Below are 21,990 nucleotides of genomic sequence, written 5' to 3' on the forward strand. Positions count from 1 at the left end.
TAGAGATTTCTGAGTTCGTTCTGAGACGAGAGATTTGCAAAAGGCAGGCAGTTTAGTTCAGAAAAGCAGAGTATGCAAGACTGTTTTATCAAGGTTGTGCTCCACCCAAGTTTTAAGTTGAGGTTGTGAAAAGGCAAAGAGCAAGCGAATGAGCTCCCTGTCCAGGATCCGTGGGACAGGACGGCTGTGGTGGTGCCTTTGGGATACTCAACGCAGGACGTCGCAACGTTTGGCCCAGGCATCTGCCCGCTCTGCTGGGAGTATCTGTAAAAGCATCAGTTGTAGTGACTTTTGTACATGAAAGTTTATCCAGTCTAAGCACGACAACAACAAAATCACAGACTTTTGGCCCCGGTGTTTATTATATAAAATTGTTCACAGCAATAGGGTTTAAGACAAAAACACAAATACAAGTTGACTGCATAGAAACACTGAACACATTGGTTATTATGTCCTTCCGCAACTCAACCAACATATGAACATGGTCAGAAGCACCCATTTGGTTCAAATTGTGGATTTCACACATTCGATAATTACTTTCCACGCAACCTCCATGAGCGAGGCCCTGCACTGCTGTAGATGCTGGGGATATGGCCATGAATAAAAGAAGGTCCTTGTGCTCAGAGAGCTTCTAGTCTCGTGGGGGCAGACATATACCAGACAAAAACCAAATACATGACAAGTAGTCACAGGAAGGAGAGGAAGGAAGGAAGGAAGGTTTCTGTACACAGAATTCTTTTTTTTTTTTTTTAAGATTTTTATTTATTTATTCATGAGAGACAGAGAGAGAGAGAGAGGCAGAGGGAGAAGCAGGCTCCCAAGGAGCAGAGAGCCCGATGCGGGACTCGATCCCAGGACCCTGGGATCATGACCTGAGCCGAAGGCAGACGCTTAACCATCTGAGCCACCCAGGCGCCCCACAGAATTCTTAAGGGCAATTTGGGGCTGCTTTTTAAAGGTCGCAGGTTGGGGGAAAAGATACAAACCCTAAATCATATTTAAAAAATAACTTTATAGGTTGTAAATTTCTGGTCAGATTCTAAAGTTCATAGCTCTGAGCAGCGTTTCTAATTTTCGAATTAGAATCTATACTAGTAAGTAAGTCCTTTACGGCTATCCTAATGGAATGGCCCACATATGTGAGGGCAAGGGTAGATAAAAACACACATGTGTTTACACACTCATGTCACTATTTACATGTATATTCACCTATACAAGGGATTTCTGGCTGTAATGATACAAATGTAATTGATTATATTCAGCCTCGCCAAGAACTATCAACACTGTATTTCTGAGGCAGTTTCCTGGTGCTCCCAAGTACAGGATGTTTCCAAGTAAACTATTCTTCAGAAAGAACACTTACCATACCTTACAAGGAAGCACCTCCTGATTATGCTACATGTACATGTAGACTGAAGAATGGAAAGGAACTGCATTTTCATGTCTAGAAGACAAGGCAAAAATGAGGGGTTTTTGTTCACTGCTGTCGAGATGCTTGTTCACTGAAAATCACAGGGGGTCTTCAAACCTGAGGACATCAAACTCCCACATGCTAGGGACCTAACCATTCCACTGGTGTCTTCTGATTGTAATGAGTAAGTTTCCCCTCCTCCACGGCCCACAGAGGTACATCCCGTGTAAAGCGACTTTCTCCCTGGGCCTGGGTGCTGGACGGGACCACTCCGTCAGCACGGGTCGAGAGCCAGGGCTGGTGCCGGGGTCCTAACACGGTCCCGATCTCCTCTGTAAAGAAGCAAATTTCCAGAGACGGGGCCTCTACAAATAGAGGGCCCACCCAGAAGATCTGCCTGAAACTAGATGTCTCCGGTCAGAAAGATCAAAAGGGGAGTGTGTTTGAGTCACTTTAGGGATTCTCCAGCAGAGACCCGCGTCTCCCAGGGGCCTCCCCGGTCCCCGCTATCCTCTGCTGGAAGCCGGGGCTGTGGGTCCAGGAAAGCGCACGGTGTGCTCCGTGGAGCTGTGGTTATGCCAGGAGGAGCCACCTCAGAGCGGCTGCCTGCCCCCTTTTCTTCCCCACGGATGAACCTGGGGCGTCAGCAGGGACGACGACAGCAATAATACTGGCCTTAGGTTACGTACGTCCCAGCGCAGCGTGTTGCTGCATCTCCCTTCCCTTGGGAGGCCACCAAAATGCCTAGACTTCCTTCCTACGAAGGGTCTCCATGACTAATTTAGGAATGCACTCCAGGTGGCCATTGAAAAACATGATACAATTCTTAAACTGAGGTTTTCCCCCCCGTTACATTTTCTTCCTTCCATTGATAGTAAACGTTCACTTTCTTGAGTGTGTGTAAGCGGAGAAGGGACACCTGCATGTCCCACATGGGACAGAGAAGCTGGCCTGGTTCAAAACATGACACGGATAAGTTATATGCCAATTATATCTCAATAAAACTGAGAAAGGAAAAAAAAAACAACAAAAACCAAGACACAGATGAGCAACCCCACAGTTGATTTAATAATTAAAAGCTGATTAGACGCATTACTCTTATTTTTCACGGAAGTCACCTGCTTTTCTCCTACTGAATGATTCTACTTCTTACTCTGTCTGTTCTATCAGGAGCATTTCCTGGTCCCAAGGCTTCCTGCATACACTGTGACTAACCTCTACATACTCCCTTATCTTAAAATATCCTAATAACTTCTCTGATTAGACAGTTGTCCCTTTCTCTATCACTTCACTGACTGCAAATTCGAATCAGAAGCTACTGTTCTACTAGGTTGGAAATTAGGTTGGGAGTTAGGAAGTATTAATGTATAGGAAAAGATGACCTGGCTTGAATCCTAAACCACAGAAGGGAGAGGTGACTGTGATGTAGGAGCCAAGGTTTTGGGGACACGTGGACAGGGTTCCCCTGAAAATTGTAAGGATCACATTTCTGGCACCTGCAGACGTTTTCTAGGGTAAGCTATTTTACAGAGAACCAGTGGTAATGGTATCTGGCTTTTCTCGAGAAATTTCTTTCTACACTTCGGTGGCCAAAGTGTCTAAATACCTCCTGAAAAATCCTGAACTGTAACACTGAGAATGGAGGACGAGTCGGCGACACGGACAGCCACAGGCTCTCGGTGACGGTGTCAGCCGATAGGAACACAGTGACCCTGTGCTTCGTCACATGGCTGTTAGCACAACACTTGAGATGTCATCAGAGACACAGAGAACATTTTCTGGATTTCACTCATTTCATCAGGCAGGTCCAGTGACAGGTCTTTCAAGGGTCTGCGCACAGAAAAGAATAGAGAGAACTTCTGTCCCATGGACAAGTACTTGCCTGCATTTTCAGACCAGTGACCCAAGACGTTTTCCCTCCCCAACAAGCCGGGATCCTCTGCATAGGTACAGGGCGAAGCGAGAACCCAGGCTTCGAGCGCGGCTCCCACAGGACTCCCGAGTGTTCTAGAGCTCGCCTCTGGTCACTCGGTTTCCTGGTGCAGGAATTCTTCGCTGAATTTGCTTCCACTGCTTTCATCTTCATTAGAATAGTTTCCCGAATCTTGACTGGTTTGGGAATTATATTTTTTGTGCTCTCCATCGGTTTGGTTAGTTTCTTTTACTGCCGTGATAGTGTTTGTGTTTTCAATTATAAAACATCTTTCCGTTTGTTCCTCGGAAGTGAGAAGGAGGAGATTCCGGAGCGGTTGCTCAGAGAAATACTAATTTAAAAAAAGGGGGGAAGAATAGGAACAGATTGTTTAAAATAACGACAGTTTTTAGTTCCAACGGCTTCAGTTTCTTACATCCACTACCGAGAAAACCAGTGGTAATGGTTTATATTAATAAACATATTAAAAACCAGCTAGGAGCTATCGACTGCCATCTAACGTTTAGAATAAGCCCCTCACTAGTGAGGTCCCCTGCCTCTTGGCACTGTCTTGGGGCAGGTACATGAAGAGGACCCAAGATGGGGCACAGGGGGCTGGTGAGTGTGGGAGAGTGAAGGAAAGGGGTGCGCACTGGGACTATGGAGAGTTTCTTTTGAAACTTTATAGCATAACGGCATTTGCTCAAGTTCTCTCTCTCTCTCCTTTTTAAAGAAATTATTTTTTTAAGATTTTATTTATTTATTTGACAGAGAGAGACACGGAGAGAGAGGGAACACAGCAGGGGGAGTGGGAGAGGGAGAAGCAGGCTCCCCGTGGAGCAGGGAGCCCGATGCGGAGCTCGATCCCAGGACCCCGGGATCATGACCTGAGCTGAAGGCAGATGCTTGATGACTGAGCCACCCAGGCGCCCCTGCTCAAGTTCTCTTAAGTGACCTGCTTAACTTCACAGAGTTAACATATGCAAACATACTGTAGCTGATTGACAGTTCATGTTCGGGTCTCGCTAGCTCCAAAGCCAGAGCTCCAAGCGATACTCCCAAGGCAGGCAACCTGAACCCCTGCCCTAGGTGGACACACCATCCCCAGGCTAGGTCCTGGGTTTAGGTCTTTGTCATTTAGTGTTTTCATTAGATATGCCAACCTCACAGAGGGGAGCCAAACAGGAGCCTGTGAGGTGTCCCGAAAGGAGACTCATACTTATTTTCTGTGATGTCATCCACAGGATGCCCTGATGAGGATGCTGTAGGCTTTGGGTGAATAGCCAGCTTTTCAATGATAAAACAAATGCCAAGGTAGCCAAACTGAAGAAAAATATGAGATTAAGGACAAACCTTACAATCCCATGTTATATGATATTAAATGACTGTTTCTAAAGCCAATTTACTGAAAGTGAAGAAAATATCCCAGTCTGTATATTTTCTGGATATCAAGAAAATGCATATATTCTGTGGAAATCAAATATATTTCCCATTCGTTTTAAGAAAAATCCACCCATTGACAAAGAAAAGTCACATACCTCATCTATAGTGGAAGGAGGTTTACTTGATGGAAAGAACACATAACTGATACATCTAAAGAGAAGTTTCATGACATAGATGACAACCGGGATGGAAAACAATGCAGCACAAACTCCAGCTATGAGCCAGGTTTTGGAAGTATTTCCTAAAAATAAGTAAGTGATGTTAAGCTTCAACATAGATCTCGACACACAAATATGTTCACAATGCTGACAGTTTAGGTGGATGAAATGTAGCTATGTGAAAGGAAATATAAAAATCTATGAAATGATATACCCTTAGAAATATTTCTGGTAACATGGGGCATACAACAGCTGTAGGCAATGCGTTCCCTTTATCTATTTATAAGTAGGCTCCATGCCCAAGGTGGGGCTGGAACTCATGACCCCGAGATCAAGAGTCACACGCTTTACTGACTGAGCCAGCCAGGCATGCCTCCCACCCCCGCTTTTTCGGCAATGCATTTCCACTTAAAGAGTGGCCTGGCAAGGTGAAGGATGCAATGCTGACATTTAGCTCCCAGCGTGCGAAGTGTTCTCTAGCACTTCCTGATACAGAGCTAGCATAATTAAAACCATTCCGTGACTAATCAGCATCTGCAAGTCAACACCGCAAACTGTAAAATACACAATGGGACTTAACCATTCCCACAGAACAAAATTCACAATTGAACTAATGAAGTGATCCCCATATGATAATTATATTAAGAATTATGTAAAGAAAAAACCCCAAAACCACCTAAAATAGTCTTATTAAATGTTAAAAGAGTAATTATTAAAGGCAATTTAATTATGTGCGTATTGAATGAAATATAATATTCAAAAACACTGAACTGCGCATTAAAAATATTTTCTAAAACCGAAGGACTTAGCCTGAAGGTCTACTTTTGATTCATATAGCTCATGAAGAAAGTATTCTCTTTATGCTTTTGTAGTAAGAAGGAAATATTTTACAATTTCCAGTGAATTTGAATTATTTTTTTAAAGTCCAGTTACATTAAAAAAAAAAAAGAGATATAATGGAAGATTCTGACCTGGTTTTGTTTTCTCACACACAATATCGCTAAAAGCACTGCTTTTATTCCACTTTTCTTCCTGAATGAGCACTCTGGCTTTGATACAGTATACAGTCAGTGGTTTTAATTTCGGAAAAGTAAAATCCGTTCTATTCTCTCGAATTTTTCTCTGTAAGAAAATAAGTAGATCATTGATAAAATTTAGTCACCTTATGAAATCAGATAGGGAATGTCAATTTCCTAAATTCTCTAAATATTCAGTCTAAGATGGCCTCTCCTAACCACTTAGTTGGTGTATGTTTAAGAAATATACATTTGTTTTGGACAACACATTACGACCCAAGTCAAACTTAAAAATGCTGCTTCTGAAAAGGAATTATGACATATTCCTAAGACAACTCTAATTTATAAGTACCTGTTGATTTGGTTTAATTGCCGTTGTATTTCCTCTGCTCGGTGGCAGAATATTTAGGAGCGGGGGCTCTGGCCTTAAATTGCCCGTATTAGGGTTATCGCTTATAGCTATGCGGCCTTAGGCAAGTTGTTTCTTTTCTCTCGGCCCTATTTCCAGATCCGTAAAATGAGGACAATTACCGCTCTTCCCTGCAGTAGTCAGCTATCACCACAATAATATCGTGTAACAAATCAAAAAAAATAATGACAACAAAATAACGTCATGCAATGTCACATCATATAACAAAACATCCTGTGGCTCAAAACCCATTTATTTTTCTCACTCACACGTGTCCTGACTGGCCAAGGAGCCCGTACCGAGGCCGTGGGTCCTCCCCAGGTCCCTCATCCTCCTTGGACCCAAACCAAGGGCAGCATGCTTTCCTCTTGGCAAACGAGAGAAGCCCAAGAGCCAAGCCAAACTGTCCTCACATCACAACCATCCACACTGTACTGTTTGAAGCCCAGCATCAGGGAAGCAGTAAGAGCTACTCCATCCCAAGTGTCTGCCGAATGATTTAATCAGGCAGTGTGGCAGGACTGTTTTGAAGAATGACCGAGACAATTCATGTAAATTACCACAGCACCTGATGCATAATAAGCTTGCAATAAATACAAGTTGCTATTATGATTGTAATTACTGACAGGATATGATGGCAACTGGTATTATTTAAGTTCTACGATCTGTCAAGTGATGTGCTAAGTGTTTTCATATATTACCACATTTTAAGATTTTTTTTTTTTTAAATTTTTAAGTAATCTCTACAGATCCAACGTGGTGGGGCCTGAACTCACAACCCTGAGATCAAGAGCTGCACGTTCTACTGACGGAGCCAGCCAGGCACGCCTCTTATGTTACCTCATTTTAAACCTCATAAACATCCTTTAAAAAAAAAATGGAGTTACTATGACTACCACCACTTTAGAGAAGAGGAAACAAAACCTCAGAGAGGTAAAGCACCCTGCCTAAAATACACAATTTGGTGGCTTGAGACACAAATACAGGTTTTTTCCTGATGTAAAGGACAACTGAGAACTGACTGTAATTCTCAATGGGCTAAATTATGCTTTGGTTACAGGGTGTTCAGAGAGTTAAAAGGAAAGTAGCCAAGTCATTATAATCTTCTTAGATTTCCAACAGAAAATAAAGTCAGGTTACAGAATTTATCCACCCAACTACACAAGATTTTTCAAGGTTGATTCCTTGATTGTAATTCCACAGGCTAAAGGGATCTAGAATCATGTGCATTATCCGATGTTGTGTACTGCTTTTGTCCGTGGTTTTCTAATTTTAGTGTTTAAACCCGTGTTTCTTGACTCTTTTTCATGACTCCCCCTGCCAAGAAACCTTTTCAGAGGACTGTTTTCAAATCCTTCCTCTGCCATGAAATTGAATAGTAAGGAACAGGATTTTGTGCAGCAAAGCTGAACTCTGGAGGCATGCTTTCCTCTCGGAGTGCCACAAACCACTGGACCATCTGAGATTTTGCCCCCTCAGAGGTACCCTGCCCCCAGGGCATAGCTGGCAAAGTCTGGAGGTTTTTTGGTTGTCCCCACTGGGAGGCAGTGCACTGGCCATCAGCCAGAGAGGCTGCTAAGCATCCTATAATACACAAGACAGCTCCCACAGCAAAGAATTATCCAGTCTGAATGTCGCCAGTGTCGAGAAACTCTGGTTTAGATAAATACCCAGGAATCATGTTAAAAGCTCAAATTTCCAAGTTCCATCCAAGAGATTCTGATTTGAGTAGTAAGAGGTGCAGGGATCTGAATGTTAACAACACACCTGGATGCCCAGATGCAGGTGATCCATAACTACGCCGTAAAACAGGGAGAGATGCTAATATTCTTCATGTTGTCATCACAGTCTTAATGCTTAAAAATTTCCCTAAAATTTTAACTTCAAACTTTGTTTCCCCAAAATCCTAGTTACAACCCTACCTTATAGATTAACATCACATAGTTTTTTTTTTTTTACCTCAGCATTTGAAGTGTTTTCCCAAAATACAATTTCATAAATTAGTGGGTAATGATGGTTCACAGGCTTGCTTTCAGACTCTTCTGGAGCGCTGATATAGACCCGCAGGGAAACATCGTTAGTGGATTTCATGATAATGACTGGAGGAAACAGGGTAACTAGGAAAAAAATGTACAGGTACAATGTTCAACTTGGAAAAACAATATTAAGACTCTGTACCAAATCAGAGAAGCACAATGAAGAAAAAACTACTGACTTACTTTGTAATTGAGTATCAAATTTTTCTTCGTCAGACCAAACAGACGTGGTATTTCCATCCGATGCTCGAACACGGATAAGGTAAATTCCTTTTCGGAAAGTATTTTTGGGAAAGACACACTGTGTAGTTTGGACATTTTCACAGTTTGGTATTTGTTTCCATTTACCTGAATTGTCCCCAGGAATCTTTTTTAAATAGGCACTTTTAAGACAAAAAAAAATATTACAAACATAGTAATTCAATAAATATTTGTGAAATACTTAGAATATGCTAGACACAGATAGGGGTTAAGGTTACAGAGGGAAACAGTCTCCACCCTCAGGAAGCTCACAATACAATGCAAGAGACACACATACAACACAAAGAGAACCAGAGCCCTTGCTCTGGGGTATGACAGAGCATTACTGTACCAGAGCTGACCAGAGCCAGCACACAAGAACCACCGCTGAATTTTCTGGAATGCTGCGAGCCAGTTATTAAAAGCCATTACTATAAATTAAATTACATAAACTTACAAATAAACAGACTGCATTAAAAATAAAAATACTCAAAACTCTTTTTTTTTTTTTTAATTTATAGCTGGCAGGCCAGAAGCACAGGCGACAAGTTACATCGAAACTCATTTTGTCCTAATTATTTTATTACATTTTATTATCTATGCTCAAAACTATCTATGTCTATCATATCTCTGTGGTGGAAATACTCTTTAACGGGGTCATCCTGTGCATTTCTCCCTAATGCCATGTTCAGTGACATCATGTTGAAAGGGACCACAGTAGGTGTATTTATATCATGAAAACTGGCAAGCGCTACGAATAAGGCTTTTTTTTCCTTCTGGAAAGCCAGCTGTGAAACATATTACCCAGACACCGATGGGTAAGTGTTAAAATGGAGATACACGCCACAGTGTGGTAAGAGCAAGTCTACACAGAATATGGACACTTAACTGAGCCTGGAGACGTCAAGTAAATTACTCAGTAACCAATAGCTCAAAGCAACTCAGTTCAGGCCTGGAACTACAACAGCCTCCCTAACTGGTTCTCCCGTCTTTGGTGTCTCTGTGGTCCACATACAATGTGGCAATCTTCACCCTCCTTGCATACAGACCTCATGTTACCCACCCCTCAATGCAAAATTCTAAATGGCACCCAAATGCCTGATCTCAACCCAGCCCATGTATTCAATTTTCTCTCTCATTGTTCTCCCGCGCCCAAATGTTCAACCGTTCTCAAGGTGGCGCTTCTCCCATGTGGTAGGAAAAATTCCAAGATGGCCCCCAAGAGTCCTTGTGACACCCTGAGCAGAGGGACCAGCTAAGCCAAGACTGGTCCCCCGACTGGAAGTCACTGGAGGTAACAGCACTCTTCAAGCTGTTATTAAATTTGTGGTAATTTGTTATAGAGCAATAACACCCCCACCCCTGACCTTAACCTAATTTTCAATCTCTTTGTAGCCTGAGCTTCCCTTGTGCTGTAGCTCTGCCTAACACGCCCTCTCGCGTCCAATTTTAAAATATATGATTCACCAATGAAGGAAGGCCTTGTTCACATCTCATCTCCCTCCACATGGCTTCTTCGGTCTCTCCGGCCCCATCCACCTTTACATTTTCAATTTCTGTCACCCTTATAATTTGCAGAGCACTCCTCACCCCCAAACCACCCCTCACTATGCCACCTCAGCTACCTGCTTTGGATTCTAGGAACCATGTGTTGTATTGCTGTACCTTTACCATCCCTTTGGTACTTTGCACGGTGTGCTGAGTACCCACAAAACTTCGAGAACCGCCACCAGAAAACCCCTACTCCTCTCTAGTCTGTGGCGTTAGTACTTAGAGCATACTTCTGATAGTGAAGTTCCAGGTCAGTCAGGGTCTATGGACATGCAGGCACGGGAATGCGTTTCCATTGCGCAACTAACATGGAAGGACAGAGAGAGTTCACCAGTGCAGTCCCCATTTCCCTTCACCCTCAGTTCACTTCCTGTTTCTCTTCCTCCTCTCACTCTTCCTTTCCTGCCCTTGCTATCCTTGCCTCTGGTCCCTCTATTCCTCAATATAGCTTTCTTACCCACCCCCTTCCTCCCCACAACCCGCTCCTCCTTCCACTGGATTCGCCTCTTTATCCCCTACAACTTTCCAGCCAACATGAACTACAGGCAGTTCTCAACCACTTCTGCAGGGCTGAGACATTATCCACAGTTCTGTCCAGCTTTCTTCATTTCCCACTGAAGTGATCACTAAAAAATCTGTCAAAACCACTAACATTGTCAAGAAAATGGGAAGGCTAACTTGAAATGAGTAAGACAGACTGGACTGAGATCATTCCAAGGACTCATGGAAAAAGTGAGTTCTGGGGGCGCCTGGGTGGCTCAGTTGGTTAAGCGACTGCCTTCGGCTCAGGTCATGATCCTGGAGTCCCGGGATCGAGTCCCGCATCGGGCTCCCTGCTCGGCAGGGAGTCTGCTTCTCCCTCTGACCCTCCTCCCTCTCATGCTCTCTGTACCTCATTCTCTCTGTCTCAAATAAATAAATAAAATCTTTAAAAAAAAAAAAAAAGAAAAAGTGAGTTCTGAAGAAAAGCTCAGGGTCATGTGTCAAGTAGTCTAGATTGGGGAAATAAGACATGCAACGAGAAACACTCTTGAAAAAAAAAGAAAAAGAGCCAGTAAGTACATGAGATATTATTAAATATGCCCCTATGATAACAAATGAAGAATCCAAGGCCAAAAGAGATTAAGGGATTAGCTCAGTGTCACCCAGTTAGTTAACAGCAGAGCAGGGACCAGAATTAAATAATCACCTCAAGCAGTCAGCCTTTGTGCCTAGAGCTGTAGGGGGCTGAAGTGGAGTGAAAGGAACCATAATAAACTGGGCAAAAGGAAACTCATGGAATAGAACTTACTGGAGCCACTGAGCTTGAAAAGTCACATTTTCATATGTATAATCCCATTTAAGAACATAGATGTGATTTTTAGCATCAACTTGAATATTTTCTGGTGGAGGCAGTTTATTTTCAACTAGAAGACAAAGAACACAGAAAAGCATACGTTGTTACTTTAGTGAGATAAGACATGGTAAGATTTTTTTTTTTTAGTTCTATTTATTTTTAAAGATTATTTATTTATCATTTGAGAGAGAGTAAGAGAGAATGAGCACGAGTGGGGTGGAGGGGCAGAGGGACAAGGAGAAGCAGACTTCCCCCTGAGCAGGGAGTCCGATGTGGGGCTCGATCCCAGGACCCCCGGGTATCATGACCTGAGCTGAAGGCAGACGCTTAACTGACTGAGACACCCAGGCACCCCCATGGTTAAGAATTCTTCTTAACAGCATGGGCAAGAAAAGAAAAAGGCTTACATGTTATCAGGGGGTAACAGCTAAGTGAGTTACAAATGGTGTACATTCACACAATGTGATAATATGCAGCGATTTAAAAGAACGTGATGGGGCACCCAGATGGCTCAGTCTGTTAAGCGTCTGACTTTGGCTCAGGGTCCTGGGATCAAGCCCCGCATTGGGCTCCCACTCAGCGGGGAGTCTGCTTCTCCCTCTCTCCCTGCCACCCCCCGACCTGCTCGTGTCCTCTCTCTCTCAAATAAATAAAATCTTAAAAAAAAAAAAAAAAGAACGTGATAGATCTGTATATGCCAACATACAAAGAGATCCTCAATGTAGTAGGTTAAACAAGCAAGTTGTAAGATCGATCTGGCAGGATCCTATTTTTTAAATTCAAATACCAAAACTAAGAAACTATATACACGTCTGTGTGTATGCTTATAATAAGCCCTGACAGAAGCAGGAAAGAATATGCACAAACTACCAGCAGGGCTAACTGTTGGTAAATGGTACTGGGGATAAGGAGGCAGGAGAGGAAAACTTTACTTTAAATTCTCCTGTATGTTTAATTTTAAAAACAAAGCATATTAAATTTATGATTAAAATAACAAACAAATCTAAGCTCCTAACCTCTGACCTTAATTATTGGCAAGAGGTCACTGACAAAATTTATCAGGATGCTTTCACATTTTAACATTTGACACTTTTTATAAAGGTGTACTTTTTGGAAGACTAACTGTTCCTCTAGCAACTGCTTCCCCCCTTTTGTGGATTCTGAGCAAATAAAAGTAGTTTTTGTCATTAGAAAATATTTAGACTTTTAGACAGAACTTTCATTACTGCTTACTTGAGACAAAAATCCCAATTACTGTGACTTTTTTTTTTTGCTTATGTAAATGCTAATATTTTTGTTTTAATATCTACTAAGATATCATATAAACTTCAGCAACCAAGAGGAAAACTGCCAGAATTAATAGATTGCCCATCTGTATATAAAGTTACTGAATCTAAAGCATAACTTTCTCCTTACCTGTGGTCTTTATACAATACACGGGACTATAGACACCAGTTTTTCTCGGCAGAAGTCTTGCTTTAACTTTTAAGCAATAAGTGGTCTCTGGTGAGAGTTTATAAATTTTATCTCTGGGGTAAACAGTTTTAGTCCTTCTCTATAATAAAAGAAAAACAGAAGTCTGCTCTTTAAAAAAATATAAGGTCAAACTTTAGGACAAATTCATGTCCTTTTTCTCTCACTTTGAACAAAGGTAAGAAAAATGCTTACTTCTCCACTTGAAGAGTTTTTCCAGATATCTAAGCTGTAGGTGAAGCTTGAGCTATCCAGAGCCCACATGCCATGATCTTTTGTTCCAGGTGGGGAGATGTTTATTATTATTGCCTTATCTTCAGCTTCTAAATGTACTTTTGGGGGACCAATTTGAGCTGTAAAAAAATGAACACGTTTACTATATAACTTCATTAATACAGGGTCGAAACATTCATTCAGCAAACAATTCTGAGCACTTCCTATATGCCTGGCATAGTAACAGAGAGAAAGTCCTCCGCGGTGCTTATATTTCAGTGGGGGATATGGCCATAAACCCCAAATAGACAAATACATACAATGTCGTGTGTGCTGTGAGGAAAAATGAAATAACACAGAGGGAGAGAGGATGGTGGCAAGATCTGTTTCAGATAAGTTAGTCAGGAAAAGCCTCCGTGCCACATTTGAGCTGAGGCCTGAATAATGTGAGGGAGTAAGTCAGGCAAATTATCTAGGGAAAGAGTATTCTGGCAAGGTGGGAATGCGCTTCACATTTTCAAGAGACAATAAGGAGGCTCCGGTAGCTCCGAGAAGCAGCTAGAAGCCAGATAACAAAGGAAGAGCTCTGTAGTTAGCTTCAGGACATTGCTGGAGGGCTGAGATCCGAGGAGTGCCATGCTTTGATTTACGTTTTGGAAAGATCACCTTAGTTCAGGCACGAGGAAGCAGGGAGGCCAGGAAGAAGCTACTGCAGTAGCTCAAGAGACCAGCCTTGCTGGTCACAGGGGTGGATGTGACAAGGGGTCCGCTTCGGGATGTACCCTCAAGATGGACCATTCAGAAAGTATTGACAGACTGGATGCAGGGCATGAGGAAAACTGATGCCAAAGAGGACTCCAAGACTCTTGGCCTGAGCAAATAAAACAGGTGCTGTCCGTAGCAGGGATGGAAAAAACTGCAAGAGAAGCCGGTTTTGAGGGGGAAATCAAGAGCTTCGGTTGACCAGATGACTTAGACACGCACGCAGAGATGCCTGTTGAAAGAAGAGTTAGTGATACAGTTTAAAGTAAGGGGAAGGAGTGGGGCTGGAGATGTAAGTCTGGGCTTTTCTCAAGAGCACACAGGATTGAAAGCCGTAAGATTCCCAGTGGACCGAGTGTAGAAAGAGAAGAGGTCCGACAACCCAGCCCCGCAGCAGTCTGGCACTGATGGGTCTGGGGGGCCAGGAAAAAGGGGCAAAGGAGGGACAGATGGGCAGGAGGAGCGCTGGTGGGGAGCGGGGCCCTGGAGATCCAGAAGTGGAAGGGTTTCAAGTGGTAACCCTGGTGCTACCCAGGAACTGAGCCAGAAGAGAGCTGGGAACTTGGGCACTGAGGAGGTGACCAGAGTCCTTGACAAGAGTGTTTTCTGTGCAGCGAGGAGGAACGGAGCTCGAAGGCACAGGGACGCAGAGAAGCGCAGAGAGGGACAGAGATCATTCTTCTCGTGAGTTCTGACAGAGGGCCGGGGTTCCCAATTGTTCTGGTCTCAGGAGCCCTTCACACTCAAAGAAACCGAGGGTCTGAAAGAGCTTTTGTTTATAGGGATCATGTCTTTCAACATTTAGCATACTAAACATTAAAACTGGTAACATTTTCAAGTATTAATTCATGAACAGATAATAGTGGTAAACCCATTGCACTGTAACAAATATTTGTTCTAAAAAAAAGAACTACATTTCCCAAAACAGACATAGCGAGAAGAGTGGAGCTGTGTCACATCTTGTCCCAATTTTGTTAATGTCCGGCTTAAACAAAGAAGACAGATGTATCTCCCACTTGCTTCTGCCAAGTCAGTCAGTCAGTCAGTCGGTCTCCCTCTCACCCATCAGCCTCCGAAAAACTCCAGTGTATACTCAAGACAGAATGAAAAGGAAGGGGCAGATAAGTCTTAGAATTATTATGAAAACAGTTGGGCTTTATTTTTTATTTTTTTAAAGAATTTTTATTTATTTATATGACAGAGAGAAAGAGTGCACAAGCAGATGGAGTAGCAGGTAGAGGGAGAGGGAGAAGCAGGCTCCCTGCTGAGCAAGGAACCCAATGAGGGACTTGATCCCAGAGATCATGAGATCAGAGATCATGACCTGAGCCAAAGGCAGTCACTTAACCAACTGAGCCACCCAGGCCCCCCGCCCCCCCTTTTTCTTTAAACGGGAGATTTTACACCATGCACATGAATGGGCTTGGGAAGTGAGCTGTGATCAGAATAGTTCATGAGGAATATCCTGTAATTCGGCTGGCAACTTCTTCTTACCTTTTTCAAATAGGGTGAATGAGTCAACATAATGCCATGGAGAAGCGTTGCTGTCCTCCTCTGCTCTTATTCGCAATTTAATTTCTTCATAAACATTGAGCTTGACTGAAGAAAAGTTGCATTTGGTACTGGCGATAGACTGACAGCCAGGCAATTTTACCCAAGTATCATTTTTAAGTCTTTAAGACAAAATAGGAGATGCATGAATAAGCAAATGTATAACTACAAAAGACTGTCAAACACAGTTTGTTTACTAAAAAGAGAAACTATTACAAAGCTAGGCTAGGTAGTTATTCTATTTGAGTTAACCTGTTAACATTTTAGTTGCAACGTGGCCCTCGTGTCCAGCACATATACACCAAGTTATTATTTAGAAAATGGAATCATTCCGAAGGTTCATTTTTGGATACAGTTCTGTAATTTTGTGACAGGCTGCATTAGGATTTCAAAGAAGCAGAGAAAGAAATAACCTAGAAGGTACAAAGAGTGGACTTAGTCTCAGGTTTGTTAAAAATAGCTGTGTGACTTTGGGCCAACTACTCTGTATTTCTGGATCTTTTCCTTACTGAAAACTTGGTGACTGGATCTGATGATTCCCTTCTAAACTTCTTGGACTAGTTTTACCAGACCAGAGAAAGATCTCAGGGTTGGAGAATTTCCTCTGCCCTCGTCAAAATCAAACGGCCCCTTCTGCTTGCTGGCTGCAGTAATTCTTCCTACTACATCACTAGAAACAAAACTTAAAATGTTAATATAAACTGACAAATTCCTCGTTCAGTCCATTAAAAAGTAGAACTGATGGATATTCGATTCTTCAAACACATGAAGAAATCAAGAAAGGACATCCTGCCACATGTGACTCCAGCCTACCCAGGAGGCTGACGGGAAGGTGAGAGACAACAAACTTGTTAGGTCTCGAAATTTTTTGCCCACGTGAAGCCCTGTCTACCTTAAACCAGTCAGAGAAACTCTCCTCTGAGAAGGCATTTCTGTCAAGACTGATTCATAATTGGGGCGCCTGGGTGGCTCAGTTGGTTAAGCCACTGCCTTCGGCTCAGGTCATGATCCTGGAGTCCCGGGATCGAGTCCCGCATCGGGCTCCCTGCCCGGCGGGGAGTCTGCTTCTCCCTCTGACCCTCCCCCCCTCATGTGCTTTCTCTCTCTCAAATAAATAAATAAAATCTTTAAAAAAAAAAAAAGACTGATTCATAATTTCTAGCACGAGCTGCTTCTCGGAGGGGAAGGGGGAGGAGGAGGGAGGGCTAATATTGTAGACTTCATTTTAAAAATGCTTTAAGATAACAGACTCCAGGGATGATCTAGCCACATCATTTCTGTGTTGACCCAAATATAAGTCCATCTCATTTTTCAAAAAGGACTGTACCCCTGAAACAAATAATACATATGTATTAATTAAAAACAAAACAAAAAAAGGAAACATTTGAAAAAATTACCAAAAATATACACTGGCATATGGGAAGCTACATTCCTGGCTAGTTTCCCTTTCTACTTCTCTGAGCTGTGAGGCTAGAGTTGGCATTTAATGAAACCCTGAGAAACTCCTCCACATCAGACTCTATGTTAAAAAATCCAGAAACTCTTACTATGAACAGAAAACCTTATACAAATTGTAAAACTAAGCCCTGACATGGTTCCAACCCACTCTCTCTCTTCCCCTCTATCTTTCCTGTTCTAGGAGGTGCAGAAGCACACTCAATACTGCAGGGGTAGCTGTTTTTATATTATCTTAAAAAAAAACAACACCACCCAAGCAAACCCAACTTTATCATATGAAGTATTTAGATCAGAACAGAACACGATTTGAGAACGATGATGTAACCGATATAAAATTCGTTTCATAAAACCCATGCCATAATATAAGAAACATGCCATCTTGGTCTTTCCTATTCACTGATACATTCTAAGTACCCAGAAGAGTGTTTAGCATAAAAGGTACCCAATCTTTATTGAATGGAAGAATGAATACTAAACACTACATACATCATAATAAAATTTGGATATAGGTCACAAATACTGATGTCTTAGCATGTGTTCTACAGACACTGGAATCCTAATGGCTTATTTATGTGTCTGTGGATCATTTATCACCAGTGGCATCTGTCCTACATTCAGAGAAACACTACATTAAGGGGTGTCTGGGTGGCTCAGTGGGTTAAGCGTCTGACTCTTGATTTTGGCTCAGGTCATGATCTCAGGGTCCTGAGATCGAGTCCCTTGTCTGGCTCCGCGCTGGGGTATGGAGCCTGCTTGAGATATTCTCTCTCTCTCTCTCCTCCTCCCACTCCCTCTGCCCTCCCCCCACTCACACTTTCTCTTGGTCTCAAAAAAATTTTTTTTTCATTAAAAAAATACTTGTTTGCTTTTGCTATTAACTACACTTCCATTAATCATTTCCTTCATCCACTGAGCACTTTACATAAAATTGTTCTATACTTCGGGGTGCCTGGGTGGCTCCGTGGGTTAAGTGCCTTCGGCTCAGGTCATGATCTCAGGGTCCTGGGATCCAGCCCCATGTAGGGCTCCCTGCTCAGCAAGGAGTCCGCTTCTCTCTCTCTTTCAAATAAATAAATAAAATCTTAAACATTGTTCTATACTTCTACAACCTTCTAAGTTAGACACCTTATTATGGTAGGAGGGGGGCGGGGGAGTCCCATCCCAGTTTGCCTGGGGTGGTCCTGGTTTAAGCTTGTTGTTCCAGCTTATCTAAAATTAACTGCCCCTTTTTTTTTTTTTTTTTAAAGATTTTATTTATTTATTTGAGAGAGAGAGAGAATGAGAGACAGAGAGCATGAGAGGGAGGAGGGTCAGAGGGAGAAGCAGGCTCCCTGCCAAGCAGGGAGCCCGATGCGGGACTCGATCCCGGGACTCCAGGATCATGACCTGAGCCGAAGGCAGTGGCTTAACCAACTGAGCCACCCAGGTGCCCTTAACTGCCCCTTTTAACTCTCGAAACTGTTTTGGTTTGGATGATGTTATATATGGTATGGTATATAATATATATATATTAGTTTTTATCACCACTTCACAGGAAAGAAAACAGCGATAGAATACCTAGCATGGGATGGCTTTGCACCCAAGCAGCCTGGCTCAAGTCCATACCACACTATACTGTTGCTGTACTCTCTCCCTAAACTTGTAGTCTGGCATATCTTTATAAGGCAATTATTTATAAAGCTAGTAGAAGAGAGCAGGATGAGAACATATTGAAACAAATGCATTTGATGCTAAAGTCAGAATGAAAGGATGAAAGGCAGACTATTATGGACTGGAGAATTTAGTATCAGTGACAGAATGTGTGAAGAAACAATATGAGGGCACTGTCTATCTTCTTTGCTAAAAAGGTAACTTTATTTTTAAAAAAAATTTTTATTTATTTATTTGAGATAGAGAGAGAGAAAGTGAGAGAGAGAGAGAGAGAGAGAAAACAAGAGCTGGGGTGGGGGGGGCACAGAGGGAGAGGGAAAAACAGACTCCCCACACGGGGCTCGATCCCAGGACTCCAGGATCATGACCTGAGCGGAAGGCAGACACCCAACCAACTAAGCTACCCAGGCGCTCCTAAAAGGGTAACTTTAAATACGAGTATCTGAAACAATCTTTGTTATACCTGAAATAGTTGTTTATTAAGACAATTTTGAACTAAAGCAAAGAACTAAATGGACAAAACTCAAAGTTCGATTTAAAGAAAATCTCTAGAAATAAAAATTCTTAAATGATTAATTCCAAGAAAAACCATCGATGTATGTATACAAGTTTGTGTATGTGCATACATACTCGTACACATACACACGCGCACACGCGTGAATGACTAAAGTAAATGAATCTCACAGAAAATGAGTAATGAGTAAATGAGTAAATGAATCTCACAGCTCTATTAACAATCAACTGGAGAACTGAGTGCTGGTTGTGGTTGAAATGGGGAGATCCTGGTTCTGGGGGTCCTACACCCTGTTTCTTCACTGGCCAATTACCAGCCACTCTTTCTTAGACAGGGATCATAGTTAGCACACAGGACCCTGACACCCAAAGCAAAGTGCTGTACTCCCTGAGCTACGTTCCTTCCAGAATCTTTCTTCTGCAACTCCCCACCTGCCCATCCTCTTGGCAGCTATGAGGTAGAAAGTTAGGGCTAGGGATATACTCAAAGAAGGTGACGCATCTAGAAGAGAGAAGGTACGGCTGTGGTCTACAGAAGCTGTCTGCCATCTTCATCCCCCAAATCTCTTTTGCTGCAACACCCCAAGACGAATTGGACTAAATCTCTATTTGTAGATATGAAGTTATAAATATTACGTAGACATAAAATTTCTCTAAAAGATGGAAAACCAATTGGTTCTCAAATCTGAGAAATAAATGATGGGGTTACAATTTTCAAACTTATTCAGGTGATTCTTGTAAATCAATCAATAGAGTTGCATACGTTTGATAATCTGCTGAAAAAGTCACATTCTTGACAGACGGATTGCTCCTGTTCCACCTCAGGATAAAGGTATCATCAACGATGTAGACCTCTACATTTTGAGGAGATTTTAGATTTGTTCCTCCTAGAAATCAAGGCCAACAAGAAAGAAGACAGTTACATATACGCTGTAGATAGTCTTAAAAATGTTATTCTTCCTTTCACGTCACTGATTAAAGAATGAATACATTCAAATATAACAAAGTATATACAGAAATCTAAAAAAACCTAATCATTGCTCTCAGCACAGGGAGGCTAATTATTCATTTAATCTCTGCATTTGAGAGAGCTAGAAAAAGGTCGAGGTTTTTTAATCCATAAAAAGTAAGCCTTATATGTCATATTTATCTCAGTAAAGCTGGAGAAAATAAAGAAAATTAGCATTGATCTTTCAATTGAAAGTCTCTTTACCCAAAAAATACAAAAATACTAATTCAAAGGGATACATGCACCCCCTATGTTTATAGCAGCATTATTTACAATAGCCAAGATATGGAAGCAGCCCAAGTGTCCATTGACTGATGAATGGATAAAGAAGATGTGATACACACACACACACACACACACAGGAGTATTATTCAGCCATAAAAAAGAATGAAATCTTGCCATTTGCAACAACATGGATGGAACTGGAGAGTATCATGCTAAGTGAAATAAGTCAGTCAGAGAAAGACAAATGCCATATGATCTTACTTATATGTGGAATGTAAGAAAGAAAACAAATGAGCAAAGGAAAAAAAAAAAGAGAGGCAAACCAAGAAACAGACTCTTAACTGTCGGTCAAACTGACGGTCACCAGAGGGGTAGGGGGAGATGGGGGAAATGGGTGAAGGGGATTAAAGACTACACTCATCATGATGAGGAGAAAAAAAAAAAAAAAAAGACCGTCCACCAGCAAAAAGATTACAACTTGCTGAAAGCTCAGATGACGGCTGGCATTTTTTAGCAATTAAGATTAAAAAAAAAGAAAAGAAAAGAACATCCATCGCACCGCAGCGACCAGCACCAGGGTCGTCGCGCCCAGGAGGGCGAGCATCGTCCGTACGGTTTTCTAAGCAAACAGTTTAAGGATTTTGAACCTACTAAGCGGCCTCACTGACCCCTTGGATTCCTGCCCTTCGGTGCTAGTCCCTCCTTCTCTTTGGGTACCCTTCCTCACTCGAAGTCAACCTTGTAATAGTTGCCATTCTCCTGATGCGTCCCAGTTAAGTATTAATAAAGGCAGCAAACTAGCCTCGTGGTCGCAGCCTCTCTATTTTGGTTGCGTATTTTTCATTTATTATTACTTTTTATTAGACTGTCCGAATCCCGAGGGCAGCGAAATTCTTGCAATCCTTATTTCCCCCCCCGACGTGGGGCTGAATAACTGTTTCCCTAAACTGAGACAATGTTTCAGGAACAGCAACACAATTCGCCGCTAAAGCCTTGTTTATTACTTAAGGGTCCAGCCCGGCTCCCCGATTTTTCGAAGAGAAACAAAGTCGACAGGAAGGCTCTCGCTCACCCAGCGCCGCGGCGGTGGAAGCCCACAGAGCCGGCGGGGAGGGCGTGTCCCGCTCGGGGACCGGTACGCGGGCCCCCAAGCAAGAGGCGTGCAAGGATCCCTGGAACACCACCTCCTCCCGATTTTCGATCTGAGCGCTGTGACCCCGGACGAGCAGAGGTCTCCGGGACAACGCGCCAGCCCCTTCCACCCGCCTCCCGGGGCCAAGGCTTCCAACGCCCCCACAGCTCAGCCTCTCGCCCCCCCCGGACCTGCGCCGGGCCCCCTCGTCTCTCACCCGCGGCTGCGGGCAACATCCATCGCACCGCAGCGACCAGCACCAGGGTCGTCGCGCCCAGGAGGGCGAGCATCGTCCGCGGGTCACCGCCGGCCAAGGAAGTCACATCCTCGGTCACCTCGCGCAGCACCTAACTACGCGAGGCAACCCCAGGCCCAAGGGCCGCCCTGCCCCGCCCCCTGCCTCCGCCCTTCCCCGCCCTTCCGCGCTCGCCCCGCCCTTCCGTGCTCGCCCCGCCTCTCCGCGCATGCGCGTCCCCTCCGCGCTCGCCCAGT

The 21,990-nt window shown here is 43.0% G+C and overlaps 1 protein-coding gene across 1 annotated transcript; it reads right to left on the bottom strand.

The window, feature by feature from the left end:
- Positions 1 to 340: 340 nt before the first annotated feature.
- Positions 341 to 21,892, bottom strand: IFNAR1 (interferon alpha and beta receptor subunit 1). The gene is made up of 11 exons (XM_045902532.3): positions 21,716 to 21,892; positions 19,896 to 20,019; positions 15,455 to 15,633; positions 13,181 to 13,338; positions 12,929 to 13,067; positions 11,468 to 11,582; positions 8,569 to 8,768; positions 8,309 to 8,466; positions 5,896 to 6,046; positions 4,862 to 5,007; positions 341 to 3,675 (listed from the first exon to the last, which is right to left on the bottom strand). The coding sequence occupies exons 1-11, from the start codon at positions 21,786 to 21,788 to the stop codon at positions 3,436 to 3,438; spliced, it is 1,683 nt and encodes a 560-aa protein (XP_045758488.1). The 5' UTR covers positions 21,789 to 21,892; the 3' UTR covers positions 341 to 3,435.
- Positions 21,893 to 21,990: the final 98 nt, after the last annotated feature.

The sequence above is a fragment of the Mirounga angustirostris genome, unplaced genomic scaffold (assembly GCF_029215605.1).
Source record: "Mirounga angustirostris isolate CCGP_5_RB_7025 unplaced genomic scaffold, mMirAng1.0.hap1 SCAF_1, whole genome shotgun sequence".
NCBI lineage: Eukaryota > Metazoa > Chordata > Mammalia > Carnivora > Phocidae > Mirounga > Mirounga angustirostris.